This window comes from Rattus norvegicus, chromosome 10 (genome assembly GCF_036323735.1).
Source record: "Rattus norvegicus strain BN/NHsdMcwi chromosome 10, GRCr8, whole genome shotgun sequence".
Classification (NCBI taxonomy): domain Eukaryota; kingdom Metazoa; phylum Chordata; class Mammalia; order Rodentia; family Muridae; genus Rattus; species Rattus norvegicus.
Genome location: NC_086028.1, coordinates 90,029,880 through 90,045,994, shown reverse-complemented (window position 1 = coordinate 90,045,994; position 16,115 = coordinate 90,029,880). Strand labels below are relative to the sequence as shown.

The 16,115-nt window shown below is 48.0% G+C and overlaps 1 protein-coding gene across 2 annotated transcripts in view; it reads right to left on the bottom strand.

Annotated features, from left to right (window-relative positions):
• The window catches only part of Itgb3 (integrin subunit beta 3), a 57,861-nt gene that overhangs the window by 21,793 nt on the left and 19,953 nt on the right, over window positions 1–16,115 (bottom strand). For both annotated transcript variants that reach the window (NM_153720.2, XM_063268800.1), the window contains exons 3-9: window positions 9,824–10,019; window positions 8,435–8,687; window positions 5,249–5,411; window positions 4,487–4,648; window positions 2,299–2,394; window positions 1,616–1,705; window positions 441–575 (exon numbers count right to left, since the gene is read on the bottom strand). In NM_153720.2, coding sequence (NP_714942.1) covers window positions 441–575; window positions 1,616–1,705; window positions 2,299–2,394; window positions 4,487–4,648; window positions 5,249–5,411; window positions 8,435–8,687; window positions 9,824–10,019 — 1,095 coding nt within the window. The remainder of the gene's footprint in view (window positions 1–440; window positions 576–1,615; window positions 1,706–2,298; window positions 2,395–4,486; window positions 4,649–5,248; window positions 5,412–8,434; window positions 8,688–9,823; window positions 10,020–16,115) is intronic.

The window sequence follows — 16,115 nt, the reverse complement described above, 5'->3', positions numbered from 1 at the left end:
CTCAAGAGGGCAGACATTTTTGCCTGTTCCACTTGTTGTTGGATTTCCGTCAGCCAGAATAAAACCTGGTGCAGTCAGTGCTCAGAGGAGTCCACAGGTGCTGTACTGCCCCATTTTATGATGCAGAGAAAAGAAATGCATTACCCTGGGTGAATAGATTAAGGAGTATTTTCATTTTCCATCAGATGCGCAGGTGCAAACATGGAAAATCAAAATAGATGTTCTTTAAATAAATAAATAAATAAATAAATAAATAAATAAATAAATAAATACAAACTGAAATAAGGGTTTGCTTGGCAGCTATAGAAACCTTAGGCATCAGAAACTTCGAGGGGAAAGATTGGCAATTCTACTACTTTAACGTCTAATTCCAGAAAGGGTCAGGGTACACACAGATTTCGGGGCCCATGGTCAGTCCCTTCCCTAGCCCACCTCCTCACCGTGTCTCCAATCTTGAGGCCCACACAAGACTTGAGGCCTGGGATGACCTCGTTGTTGAGGCAGGTGGCATTGAAGGACAGCGACAGCTCTTCGGGGAGATCACGCACTTCCAGCTCCACTTTAGAACGGATTTTCTGAGCAGAAAGGGGCAAAAGACAGGACACAGACAAGGTTAGGACACAGACAAAAGCCAAAGCCCATCCACACAAAGCCTTGGACTTGCCCTGGGGGTGACCCAACAGTTGCCACAGAGTCTCTGGGCTCAGTCACCTCTTCTGTATCCTGCTGAGACCTGGCTCTCCCTACAGTGCATCCTCCATGCACCTAATCCCCTTCTGCATCCCCCTCCACCTCCAAGCTCCCCACATGCTGTTCCTTTTCCTCCCTGGCCTTCCTTTCTGGCCCATTTCAGAAGGTGCTATTTCTCCCAAGGCCAACCACCGTCTACGTCTGAGGGCATAAGGGAAATGCAGTAAGGCCACATGGGAGAATGGCAGTCAGGGCTCCCAAATCCAAGCTCTGTTAGAACAGAGCCTACACCTTTAGGCATGATCCCACAGCCTGAGTCAGACCTCCCTGCAGCTAGCTCTCTTTGGGACAGAGAGTTCCAAGGCAATTTGTGCTCTGACTTGACTGTGCTCAATGTATATAGTACCTTCTGGCTTCTCTGGGTGCCATGTTCAACCAAATCACATGACTGTAAACTTCCTGCCACTCCTAAGCATATAAAGAACTGGACCTTTCCCTTGTTCTAGGGGGTTGGTCTCAGAGTCATCAGGAAGATTTGGTCTGGAGATAAAGCTGCTCTTCAAAGAGGCTCCTTGGGCATCCCCTCCCATCACTCTTATGGAAGTTTGTTCTCTCTCTCTCTCTCTCTCTCTCTCTCTCTCTCTCTCTCTCTCTCTTCCTTGCTCTTCTTCAGGCTCTAAAGGGAAGCCCCTTGCCCCTTTAAGGCCCTATTGTGTACAGACCCCCATACTGTATTGTTTTTATCTAATATTCTTCCACCCACAGGCCCAAGCATGGCTTCTTGATAAATTTCCTTCCTGAAGGAAATTTATGGGCCTGCTTTCTGCTGTAGACCACTACATCCCTCTTCTGCTTCTTTTTTAAGTTCTGATGAGTAAGCCGTGTCCAGCAGACTCACCAGGGCCTCCTGGGCCAGCATTCTTACCCCGTAAGCATCAACGATGAGCTGAAGGACATTGCTTGAGTCATCAGACAGGACTCCCACTGTGGTCCCCGGGATGAGCTCACTGTAATTCTAGAAAGGAAGACTAAGATGTCCACAGCGTACTGAAGAAAGTCTCCTCCTCAAGCCCTCCTTAGTCAGACTGGCAGCCTTGGTTGTTTGGTTGTTTGGTTGTTTGTTTGTTTGGCTGGTTGGTTGGCTTTTGAAGACAGGGTTTCACCGTGCAACCCTGGCTGTCCTGGACCTTGTTCTCAAACTCAGAGATCTACTTGCCTCGGCCTCCCAAGTACTGGGATTTAAGGCATGCACCACCACTGCCCAACTGGCAGTCTTAAAATGAAGTTTGAAGGGCACTGTGGAATATCTGTCTTGTTACTACAAGAACAGATCTAGTACATTTTCATATCCGAGAAAGCTTATTTAAAAAAAAGCAAATTTATACCCCTTCCCCCACTGAGTCCTGTCTCCGCCATCACACACCACCACAGTCTTCCTTATAGGTGAGAGGTTGGAGGAGAAGGCTACGGGGAGGAATGTAAACTCCCTGGAGAATGAGTTTAGAAAGGATTTTTCCTGGTTGGGGTCCTGGCTAGTGACAGCAGGAGCTGGCCACCTGGGACTGGTCCACCTGTGGTGACAAGAGAGAAGCCCAGAGTCCTAGTTACCTGGTAAAGGCTGACGACATTTTCGGTCACTGCAAAGATCAAGTTAATGTTCTTCTGGGATAGTTTCTCAGTCATCAGCCCCAGAGATGGGTAATCCTGGAAATGGGGGAAAGGTGGAAGGTTAATGGGGGGTGTCTCATAGGGGTCCCTAGCCTTTGAGCCTGTCTTATTTGGGGTATGAGCAAGGCAATGTGAAACGTAAAAGATTTTTACCCACTAATCAAAGTGGGTGTTACGTTTGTGTGTGGCTTCAGTGAGCCCCTCAGGTTTCATATGCTGGAACTGAGTTCCCCTGTGAGACACTGAAGGCGTAGACACACACGAAGACAACCAATGAAAGAGGAAGCCCACACGCATGCTCCCTGACCTCCCACCTCAGGACAGCTTGAGTCTTGGGACTCAGCCAGCAGTGATCATCACCAGATGCGGTCCCTCAAATTCAAAAATTCTAAAAACAAAACCAAAGCTCTTTTCCAACTTACTGTGTCCACGCTGTTATACCGTTAGCAACAGAAAAATGGTGCAATGCCCGAGAGAAAGGGAAAAGCCACAGAAGCTCAGCAGTGAACCCTGGGCTGGTGGTTCCAAAACCAAGCACCTTCCTTCCTGCTCAGATCAAAACCCTGTGGGCTAGGCTTTGTCATTGTGGAATTACGGGCAAATGCCCTAACCTCACTCTACTGTCACCTGCCACAGGACCTCAGCCTCACAGTCCAATGTCTCTCACCCCTACTGACCTAGCTTATTCCTCCTGCTACCTGAAGTGACTGTCATCTTGGTAATCCTCCTCCTTCCTTAGCCTAAGTTCACCTCCTCCAAGAGGCCCTCCTTGACCATCCCAGCTACTAAGAACTTTTCCTCCTTGCTCTGTGAATAGCCCTTGATTGTGTCACCTACCCATGCGTTCATCATGCGTCCCATGCTAATGTGTAGGGCTATATCCTCTCTCTTCATCTAGACCTCCTAAGAGTAGGTCCTTGTAGCTTTTTCACCTCTCGCAGCTCCTGCTCAGTGCTAGTGACTAGTGTCAATGCTTGCTGACCATGCTCAACTTGGATGCGGCTAATACCAAGGAAGTGGAGAGACGAGGAAACAGTACAAAGCGTAACTACGTCCACGGAAACCTAGACCTTGCGAGGGAGTTTGTGAGCTCTCTAGGCCAGTGTCCTGCCTTTAATCATTTTTAAGCTACAGGTGGTTCCTCCATTTATGGATTTTAAAAAAAAATAGAGTAGGCCTGGGGGTAGCTTGGTGGTTGGATAATATCTAATATAATGTGAGATGCCAGGTTCAAGCTCCAGACCAGAAAAATCAACAGACTCCTAATCCCAACACTCAGAAGACAGAGACAGAGGATTGCAAGGTGAAGGCCAGCCTGGGCTACAAATAGAGCGAGAGAGACCCTTTCTCAAAACACAAGCAAACAAAGCAGGCATAGAGGCACATTGTCATACCCTGGAATCTGTGAGGTGGAGGCAAAAGGGCTAAGAGTTACAACCCAGCCCAGAATGCATAGCGAGACCCAAATGGGGGTGGGGGGGAAGACATCTAAAACTTCAAGGCTTCCTCCCAAACACCCAAAGTGCTACTATGTTAAACAGTGTTACATTTGTCTCCTGGCTTACAGCAACTTCTCCTATTTCAATGTAAGCTCCTTCCCTCTTATTTAATTAACGGTCTATACTTGACTAAAACACATAAAATAACTTTTCAGAAGTTTTCTTACGCATCATCCTAAATTACCCACAGACCATCTTTCCTTCAAGCCAAACGACTCCATGCCCTTTAACCTTTCCTCAACAGGCTCTGCTCTCTGGGGTTTTTTATTTCATCAATGAAACCTTTGTCCTTTCCGCTCCCTTTTTTTTTCCTTCGTAGCTACAAGGGAGCTTGACTCCACGAAGAGGCCATTCACAGAGGAAGGGGAAACATGAGCTCTGCAGCTGTGCCTGGCCCATCGCTCGGGTCCATTCTGGATGCCAAGATGCTGGTGCCGATGACTGTAGACACAGTGTGAACACCGACCACAGGCATGGACCTCTCCATGGTCAGACAGCTCATACCGCGGATGAGACAGCCCCGGTGGGCTATGCAGGAATGGGAATAGCCCCACATGGCGCCCAAATTCACACAAAAGCCGTGCCCTACCAAAGTGAGCATAGACCAGAGCGGAGACAAGGCATCTCACCATAGTAGTGGAAGCAGAGTAGTGGTTGTCCGGGCCAATGTGGCAGCGCCCATCATTGGGCAAGACAATGCCTGCCAGCCTTCCGTCCAGGGCAATATGGGTCTTGGCATCAGTGGTAAACACCAGCAAATGGGATGCATCATTCCTCCAGCCAATTTTTTCCTATTAAAAAAAAACAAACAGTGACATCAGCTATGTCATCAATACAAAACAAAGACCTCAGAACTGGCAGAGCCAAAAAGCTGGACAAGTTGTCTTGGACAGCGACCACAGCCCCGGGCCTTGGAACATAAACTAGAGCTTTGCAATGTGGGTTTTATTCCCCATAAGGAAGCCATCCCATCGTTGATTAGTTCATGAGGCTGAAGCACACCTTCTTCAACTCCACACATAACTCCTCCAGTGACAGGAACCCATCTGCATCCACAGAGCTGGCCCGGGCCAGATGAAATCCCACCCTAACATCTGCCCACTTTGCTGAGGTCAAGTTAACCCAGGCATGATTCGGAAATAATTCCAGAAAATGTGGGAAGATGTTCTCCCTAGGAAAGATCTGGAACTACTGTGGTTTAAAGAGGTGTCAGCTGTGGTCTTGGCATGGATATAGACAGACTGTGTATCAGGAGCAATTTATTACACATACTGTACAAAGTCCTGTATGCTTTCCACCCCCATCATACTGGATATCCCCAAGTGAACCGTTTCCTTCCCCATTTTGATTTGTGCCAGATACACCCGGCAACCCTTGCCTTCCAAACTCACATCACAGACTGTAGCCTGCATGATGGCGTCAAAGCCGCCCTCTGGGGCATCTCGGTTACGTGACACACTCTGCTTCTTCACTTCGTCATTGAAGCGGGTCACCTGGTCGGTTAGTGTTAGCACATGTTTGTAGCCAAACATGGGCAAGCAGGTACTCTTCATACTGGAGGAAACGAGAAGCCATCTTAGCAGAAGCCATGATGGAAGGGTGATACAGGGGTCAGGTAAAGAGAGAGAGATGGCTGGTGGCATGCCTACGCCAGGGTGTCATGTCATATAAGTGCTCTCTAGCTCTCTTTCTTTCTCTCTCTCTCTCTCTCTCTCTCTCTCTCTCTCTCTCTCTCTCTGTGTGTGTGTGTGTGTGTGTGTGTGTGTGTGTTTGTGTCTGTGTCTATGTCTCTGTGTGTTTGTCTCTGTGTGTGTATCTCTGTATGTGTCTCTGTGTCTCTGTCTGTGTCTCTGTGTCTGTGTTTATGTCTCTCTCTGTGTCTGTATGTCTTTGTGTGTGTCTGTATGTCTGTGTGTGTGTGTTCGCACACACACACACACACACACACACACACACACACACATACACACACGTGAGTACTAAAGATTGAGCCCAAAGTCTCATGCAAGCCAGATACAGGCTCTACCACAGAGCTACACCTCCAGTCTCACAGAATCACAATTACTGAGACAGTCTAGACTCCAAGCCCTTCAAGCTACCTGTGGGATCCCAACCATACCTCCAGATAGGCAAAAGGGCAAAAAAAGGAAGCAATGAAACCAGACAGGGCAGATGAAACCCAGGTTCCCCATTTACCAAGCACGAGCTCTCTCATAGCCTTTCTGAATCTGTACTCCATCGAGGATTTGGTCACAGCAACAAGAAAAGTAATTAATACATAAGCCAGATGAAGTCAGAGCTAAAGGCGCAGCCCAGCGGCGGGATCTATATGGAGGAGGAACAGTGTTTCCTTCTCCTGTGAGAGCTATCGTGGGACCATTCTGCAAGAGCGGGGCTCGGGCTTCCATAGCTGTCATCATTAACATTTTACTGCAACAGTCAGGCAGATGTCCAGTAAATTCACAGATCATGCATGGCTCTCCCCCGACTAACTGATGTCTTTTCTGGGGGAACATGGAGCTCAGACAGAAGTTTAAAACTATACTGTAGGGGCTGGGGATTTAGCTCAGTGGTAGAGCGCTTACCTAGGAAGAGCAAGGCCTTGGGTTCGGTCCCCAGCTCCGAAAAAAGAACCAAAAAAAAAAAAAAACTATACTGTAGAATTTTTTTTATAAAGTTAAAAATTATAGCTATGCCTTGTCAGCCCAGAAATCATCATTTCAATATAGTTTATTTCTAATTACGAAAAGGAGAGGGGAAAGAGAGTGGAGAGAGAATGCTGATGCCCATAGAAGCCAGAAGGCAGCATTTGCTCCCCTAGAGTGGGAGCTCCAGGCTTGTGTTAAGAGCTGCCTGACTGGGGTTGGGGATTTAGCTCAGTGGTAGAGCGCTTGCCTAGCAAGCACAAGGCCCTGGGTTCGGTCCCCAGCTCCAAAAAAAAAAAAGAGCTGCCTGACTTGGGTACTGGACCTGGACTCTGTCGGATCCTCTGGAAGAGTGGGAAGCATTCGTAACCATCTCTCCAGCCCTGGTAGTCATAGTTTTAAATGACTACCGTACATAGAGTTACAGTCTTCATCAAGAAAGCCATTCAATAGTAAACTGCTATGGTTTGAATGTGAGATGGGCCCTACAGGCTCACGTGCTTGCACACTTGCTCCCCGGGTGGTGGCACAGTGTGGCACAATTATAAGGTTATAGAACCTTTCACATAGACCCTTGCTGGCTTACTTAGGGTTATATGGGCAAGGCTGCATTGTTCCAAGCCAGCTTCCTGTCCAGTCCAGCCCTGGTGGCATGTAGCAAGTAGCTGCCACAGGTTCCTGCTACCACAGACCAAGCCACTTTAGCCATGTCATGCCTTACCTGCCATGATGGGATACATACTCAGGGATCTGAGCCAAAATGAACCTTTCCTCCCTTTAGTTGCTTCTGCCAAGTGTTTGATCACCAGAGCAAGAAAAGTAACCAACCACACGCAAGCTAAAGGCCCAGGGCTGGAGGCGTTGTTCAGTGGTAGAACGCTTGCCAGCAAACATGAGACCCTAAGTTCCGATTCCTAGAGCTCCTCCAACCTCAGAGGTAAGGTGGGTTGGCTCGTGTCTGTAATACAGCACTCAGGAGGCTGAGGCCAGCCTAGCAAAAACCTGACTCAAAAAAAAAAGGGAAAAAAAAAGGAGTGTGAGGGTTGGAGAGATGGTTGGGAGGTTAAAGACATTCATTGATCTTATTGATCTTCCAGAGGACCCAGGTTTAATTTCAGCAACCACATGGTAGCTCACAGCCGTCGGTAACTCCAACTTCAGGACATTCAATACCCTACTCTGGCCTCTTATGGCACCAGGCACACTCATGGTACACAGACATGCATGCGGGCAACATTTATACACATGAAACAATAACATTTTTTAAAACATATATTTCTATAAAGGAAGTGAATAGAGAGAACTTAATACCGTTAAAGAGTTAATAAAGCGATTTAACATTCTTGCATTCTAACTGTGTGAAATGTGTGCCCTTGATGACTGTAATAAGGACCATAGAACCTATTCCTCTGAGACCACAATTCCATTCTGATTCATCTAGACTTCTCTCTGCTTTTGAGCTTGTCCCCCAAACATCTGCTACTTTGTGGCAAAGCCAAAAAGCTGGTGACACTTCTGTATAAGACCCCTGGCAGCCATGAGTCCTATTGGCACAATACTCCAATAGTAGGCCCCCCTTCCAGGCAGAGAACAAGCTCGAAATGCTATGGTTCTTGCATAAAGCAGCCAATGAAACAACCTGAAAGATGCTAGAAAGGTGGGTCAATGACAAAAGCACTTAATGCTCTCCCAGAAGAACAGCAGAGTTTGGTTCCCAGCTCACATCCACCTGCAACCCCTGTCCCAAGGAATCTGACACCCTCTTCTGGCCTCCATGGTCACCTGGCACACGTATATGCAAACAGACATAGAAAAAGAAATTAAAAGTAAACTTGAGAAGGAAAATCCTGGAGCTAAGAACAGGAAGCAGGACATGGACCAGCCTGAGATAAAGGGAGGGGTGCTTCACCAGCTCATGGAGGGAGGGCTTACGTGTAACAGGGGTTTTTGATCGCCTGTGGTGGGGAGATGAACATGTATGGAGACACGGGCTTGTCCACAAAGGCCCCAAAGCCAATCCGAAGGTTGCTGGTAAGCTTGCGCATCTGAGAGGCCAACTTGGTACCCAGGGTCTGGATGCTGGACAGATCATCCTTCATGGAGAAAGACAGATCCATCAAGTAGTAGATGTCTACAGGGTAATCCTCCACCTGCCGCACTTGGAGTGAAAAGATCTTCGAATCATCTGGAAGGCAGAAGGGTGTTAGGTTTTGGGGGTTTTGTCCACCTCCTCTTCTTCTAGGATTAAATGAATGAGTAGGCCTCCATGGAGCATAACTGCTTGATCAAATTATGCTTGAAAGTTTTGGTTGCCTCCCTTCCCCCCACCACACACACACACACACACACACACACACACACACACACACACACACCCTTCCTTCCAACTCCTGTCCTCTTGCAGTCTCTTGAACCTCTTCGTTTCCATTCTATGATTTCTCACCAGCTCTAAATCCCTATGTGTGGGACCCTCTGGGTCCCAGGGTCCACTATTCTAAGTCATCCAACTGTCAGTTGCTACAGTTCCAATGCTTTGAAGGATAGGAGTTATCCTGGGCCTGGTGGTACAAGCCCATAATCCCAGCATGCACCAGTCAGAAGCAGGGAGACTACTGCAAAGTCAAGGCCAGTCTGGGTTGCATGTGAGTTCCAGGCTGACAGGAGAGATACTGTCTCCAAAGCCATTAACACCCTGCTTTTCTCCAAATCCCATAGATGCGTTGCATGGAGTGGATCTCTCTCAAACTCTTAACCGACTCAGTCAAGTAGATACTTCATAAAGCTCGCCTTAGCCTAATGGTGCTCCCTTCTCTGTCCCTACTTTGTTAGCTCCCAAGCGGTCCCCGTACCCTGAGGGAAACAGGCTCACAACTCAATCCTCATCCTTCCTCTCATCTGCACCTCCATCAAAGCTATCGACAAGGGGTTGGGGATTTAGCTCAGTGGTAGAGCGCTTGCCTAGGAAGCGCAAGGCCCTGGGTTCGGTCCCCAGCTCCGAAAAAAAAAAAAAAAAAAAAGCTATCGACAAGATAAAACACATCAGGAGGACGCAGAGCCGTTAAGGATTAGTGTGGTGGAGTTGGGGTTCACACTCAGACCTTGTGACCCCAATCCTGACACCTCCCCACATTCTCCTGCCCACACCTCCCCGTCCCCATCTCCTCCTCTTTCCACCCCATTCCTATCCTGTGCTGCCCCTCCCCCAAGAGTTCCTACTCAGACCTCAGATGGGATGCCCTGTGCCCGCTGGTTTCACGTCTCTCTCCCCAAGACGATCCCCTTACACCCACCTCACCCACACCCACCCACCCCTGTGCCTACCTGGCCGCAGCCGAAGGGCGATCCTCTGGGGGCTGACCTGAGTGATCTGGGCGCTGTCTCCTGAGCCCTTGCTGCTGAGCGGAAGAGCTTCCAGGATCTGGGCCTCGCTGACTGGGAACTCAATAGACTCTGGGGAGCACTTATCCTTCAGCAGGTTCTTTTTCAGGTTACAGCGGGGCGAGTTCTGAGGCAGAGACTATGAGGATAAGAACCCAAGGGGAGGCCGACATCAGAGATAGGGTGGCTATGCCTCCTGCCTGATAAGTCACCTCCCTAGGGCTAAGAGCATCTCTGGCCCTTTGGAACTAATCTACACAAAAGACTGCTGTGGTCCTTCCTAGGTTAATCCCTAGGGACACTCACACTCACCGGAGGGGCGAGCAGACTCAGTTAGGACCTGTTCGTTGATTGACAACCGAGGAGGGGAACCATTAAGTAAGAAGCCTGCTAAACTAGTGTTTTCCAAACTGTAGAATAGAATTGGTTTGCAAGTCTCAAAACTAGGTTCATAAGTAAAACATAATTAAATAGAACAGAAAAAATACCCAAGTATATAAATGAAAGCTTCAATGTTGTTTGGGGAATCTTTTATTTACTGGAAGATGGGGCTTGGCACATATAACGAGTAACAAGGCATGAGGTATTTCTTTCCGTGGGCTGAAGTTTAAAACCATTCATAGATGTTGTGTTACGTGCTGGCAGTTTTATAAGGTCCACGATTGTGTGTTTCCTGCCTCCCCTCTTTACCCAGGACAATGATGATAGAGCAGATACTGTGGAGGGTAAAGAATAAGAGCACAGGAATGAGCTGGCTGAGACTGGCTGAGACTGGCTGAGACTGACCCTGAGTGTCGTCACCATTGACTGGGAACCAGAGCATGACACATAGCTCTCCACGCTCACTTCCTTCAGCTGTATCATGAAGGGGAAAAGTCATCCTGGGCTACAGACAGCAATCGAAACCACAGAGGAGGAAGGGGGAATGATGGTTGCCAGGGGCTGAGAAGGAGGAAGAGTTGTTTAATGAGCCCGAAGTTCTAGCTTAGCATAATGAAATTCAGTTATGGGATGGATGACAGTGAGGGTTTCACATTGTAAACAGACTTAACATCACTCACCCGGACACTTAAGATGGGCACAGTGGAAAGATAATAAAAAGGAACGGTTAGGAAGGGGCTGGTGAGATGGTTCAGTCAGGAAAGTGTTTGCTGCACAAGAATGAAACCTGAGTGCAACACACACACACACACACACACACACACACACAAACCTTGGAACAGTGACACATGCCTGCAAGCCCAGAGCTAGGGAGGCAGAGACAGGGGGATCCCTGGGCTTGCTGACCAGCAAGGCTAGTCATCTTGATGAACCCCAGGTTCAATGAGAGACCCTGAGTCTCAAGAAATAAAATAAGCGGTTGGGGATTTAGCTCAGTGGTAGAGCGCTTGCCTAGCAAGCGCAAGGTCCTGGGTTCGGTCCCCAGCTCCGAAAAAAAAAAAAAAGAAATAAAATAAGCTGGAGAGAAAAAGAAAGAGAGAGAGAGAGAGAGAGAGAGAAGATAGATCCCACACATGCACATACCACACACACACACACACACACACACACACACACACACACACAGAAGGTCAAGATGATCAATTCTGTTATATGTATTCTACCACAATAAAAAAATATTACTTTAAAAATAATTAACAGTAAGAAGAACTTCTCATCACAGGGATGCCATGCAAGGTTAAATAACACCACGCACGCAGTAAGACTCAGTAAGTGTTAGCTATGAACGTGATCTGTTGATAAGAAGTTCCTGAATAAGCTACCTATGCATAAACTCCATAAGCTGGGGAAATGCTGGGAGGACAGGCGCTGCTCTGTCAGCTTCCTCCTTCACTCTGGACAAAAAAGGCACTGACATGTATCACTTCAGCCTCAGGGTCTGGGTCTTTGTGTCACATGCAAGAATTAAATGTTCTAGGAAGGACACTGAGATCAGGAAACAGGCCTCAGATCTAGGTCACCACTAGCTAGCCATGTGACACCACAGAAGTCACTCTGAGTCTTAGTTTCCTGATTTTTTTTGATAGGTGGGGTTAGCAGCAGACATGGTGTTTTCAGTTCTGTCGCCCTCTGACACTAGGCATGTTTAACCAGCACTAAGTGAGCACATGTCCAGCTATCACGTGCCAGGTTGGGGGGACTGATCTGAAAGCTGGCACACCCCTACCTGCCCCTATTTCCTGATGTCTAGGTCTTTAGACTCTCCTAACTACCACCTTCCAAGAGTCATCACCAATACATGCATACATACTACATACATACATACATACATACATACATACATACATACATACATACAAGGACAACTACTAACGTTTACTGAGCCCTCGCTGCATACAGCATGGGACAAGCACTTCAGGAGAGTCACTGCGCTGCTCGAAGCTTGGTGATGCTAGCATTGCTCCTTACTGTTCTACAGGTGAAGAACCTCAAGGTAGGAGGCTTCACAGACCAGACGAGGAGGCCAACTTTCTAGCTCCTAGCTAAGAAATTTGAGGTTAAAGAAGTTAAGTAACTCGCCCAGTGTCTCGGAGCTTACAGTGACACAGTTGAGACACCACCTAGATTTTCTGCCCCTGGGTAGCCTCATAAAGTAAGTTTTGTGCATTCCGTAGACTGGAGAATGTAGTAAAACGTAGAAAGGCTAGCTGGGAAGAAGAGTGCCGGGAGGAGCCACAGCGGAGAATGCCCCAGGCATCCAGAGACAGGGATGCAAGATAAAGCAGTGAGAAGATCAGAAAAGAAGGGTAAGTCCTTCCTGTTCAGCTGTGCACACGTAACCTGGTCACCAGGACACCTGCTGAGAGATCAGTCCACAAACAGCCACACACCTTCTAAAGCTCAGGAGGTCCTGTGATGAGTTAAAGACCTGTGTGTGGGGGGAGGGGGTTATACAGTGACAGCACTAACACACTCACACCTCATCCTCACCACACACACACACACACACACATTCCACACACACACACACACACACATCCCTCACTCACACATACACACTGCACCCACCCCCCCACACACACACACATCCCTCACTCACACATACACACTGCACCCTTACACAAACACACACACACACTGCATACACACATACACACTACACACACACACACTGCATACACACATACACACTACACACACACACACACACACACACACACACACACACACACACCACCCTCACTCACACATATACACCCCAACCTGACCCAAACAGAAAGGCGAAGGGGCTTCAGGACAGTACCTTCCCTCTCTCTCAGCTTTTCAGATGAGGCAAAGGAATCGCCTCCACGAGGGGAATAAAACTTAACCTTCTTGGCTACAAATGTCCCATAAGGGACACCACAGACCATCCCTGACTATGAGAGAAGAAAATCTCTCTCCTGACACCTAACAGAAAAGCAGTGGGAAGAACTAAGTAGAACTAACTACTGGGATGACCAAGTTTTTGATCAGCCTCCCAGCTCTGTCTGTGCCCATCTCTCATCCGTCTGAACCACACACTCCCAGGAGGCGGTCTCTTCCTTCTAAAGCATGCACATGCACATATACACACATGTACACACACGTACACACACATACACACATGTATACATATATTCATGCATGTACACACACACAACATCATCATCACCTTTATCTCTGATTCCAACTACCCACAGACCTCAGAGAAAACCCTCCCAAAAGGCAGTGATTAAATCACTGGGAAGCCAGAAGAGCTGAGTCTTTCCAGAGCAAGGCAGAGGCTGATGGAGAGAACCGGGAGGGGGAGACTGGAGCTGAGGGAGAACAGCAAGCCACCCAAGATCTTCGGGCTCAGCAAGGGGAGCGAATGCTTCTGAGGGGCCCTCCTCGCTCTACTTTCTAACCTCAGTCTTAGTAAGAGAGGGTTGAATGTTCAGACATGCCAAACAGTCCTTATGCTTCCTATAAATTTCCTTAGAAAAACAAAAATAAACACTGAAAAATAAGACCAGGCTGTCTCCCTCCCTTTACAATCGATGACGTTAGAGGTCAGAAACCTAACAGGCTTGCTCAATGGCCCAGCTCTTCCTGAGAGCCTCCCACTCTGGAAAGATCCCAAAGATACCAAGGCAATGTCTTCAACACCCTTGGCCGCAGTCCCACCCCAAGCCCAGATGGAAGAAATGGTATCTCCAGGTCACGGAGAGAGAAAACTAGAAGAGAGGGTGGGTATTAATGTTCTAGGTCCCATCAAAACCCGACGTTGACTAAAGAGTCAAGCCATGCCCCCCCGGGGGGTAGGAGGTCACCCACGGAGATGGGAGGCTCCAGGCTCCCAGCTCTGTGAGTTCCTGGATTACCCCCACCCCTTCCTGGGAGAGAGACACACACGCAATTAGGAGCAGTCCCCCTTAATCCTGTTTAGGGAAAGTACAGCATGAATAATCGTCACTGTGATATCTGTCTCGCAGGGTTGGGCCGGGGCTAAAATAAGACTGTGAGATGATTTCAAAACACAGAGTCTCAGTATGAGTCAAATACACTCAAATCCTCTGGGGGTCCAGTGTAAATGAAAGTATTAGCAGTCACCTTCCTGCAGTCCCCCGTTATAACTGCCGCTGCTTCTGTGGGCTCTTCTCCTTGGAGGAAGCCCTGGGAGTGGACTTACATGTGCTAGGTTCCATTACAGAGCTGTCTCCCTAGCCCCAAACTATTAAGATCCATGCTTTGTTGGTTTACAAGATGAGGGGCGGGGCACTCTCATACCACTGTTTGTTTGCTTGTTTGCTGAGGCAGGATTTCCTTTAGCCCAGACTGGCCTTGAACTTCTATGTAGGCAAAAATTACCTTGAGTTTTGTTCTGTGGGGTGTGTGTGTGCACTCGTGTGTGTGTGTGTGTGTGTGTGTGTGTGTGTGTGTGTGCGTGTGTTATGCACATATACACAGGTATGTATAGGTGTGCCTGGGCACACACGTGAGGAGGATGTCGGGTGCCTCGTCCTTAATCACTCTCCTTTTTTTTTTTTTTTTTTCAAGGCAGAATCTCAGCATGTAGTCCTGGCTGCCCTAGAACTCCCTATGAAGACCAGGCTGACCTCAGACTCACAGAGATCTACCTGCTTCTGCCTCACCAATGCTGGGATTGATTAAAGGTGCGCCCACCACCCCATCCAGCCACCTTATTTTTTGATAGAAGGTCTCTCTGGGAATCTGAAGTTCACTATTTTTGGATAGGACATCTGACTCCTGGTATCGCCTTGTCTCTGCACCCTAACATTGCAGTCAGAAGCACAGGGGCCATGCCCAGCTTGTATGAGTGTCCTGGGGATTTGAACTCAAGTCTCTTGTTTGCACCACAAGTTCTCTTATCCACTGAGCCATCTCCCTAGTCTGGCCTTGATCTTATACCACCACTTTGATCCTCTTGAGTTTGGGGCCAAACTCAAGGTAGACATCTGTGCTCCTGTTTAAAAATAAGTATAAAGAGACTTCAGCCATGATCCTGAGACCCTGATAAACATAAACACACATACACACACACACACACACATACACACACACACACACATACACACACACACACACACACACACACACACACACACACACACACACACACACTGTAATTAGCATCCTGAGCCTTTCCCTGGCAGATAAAGAGCAGGGAGAGTAAGTCCCGCTAGAATCGTCTACTTGCTAACCCCGAACCCATTCTTCCTCTTTCAGTCTTGGATGTCAGTTTGTGAGCTGGCCCACCTTCCAACCTGGCTCAGGTATCCTGGGTAGCAATTCCTAGCATTTCTTTCTGTCTTACGGTTGCCAATTTTAGGAAATACGCAATGCTTACCAAGATACGCTATCTAATCCAACTTGAATTGGGTGTTCTGTATTTACCCGGCAACCCCATTTCTCCCTCCATCCACGCTGTCCAATCCCAGCCCCCACCAGTAACAATGTTGTCCCCCTCGCTACCATAACAACCTGATCTGATGCAATAGGTCCAGGGTCCATCCCGAGAGCCTTCATGTTTAACAAGCACTTCCAGCTTGTTAAATTACCTTATGATTTCGGGAAGTTCTAGACTCCGGTATGATACCACCTAAGCCAAAAATATAGGTTCTAGGTCCGTGTGAAGCTGGTGCCTCTGCTGGTTGTACTGATGAGGGAGAACACATTACCCGAGACCGTGTTATCTAACCATGTCTCCGTCTCTCCAAGAACACACCCTATGTGGATGGGCCCAAGACACCCCACTCATACACTTGGCTCT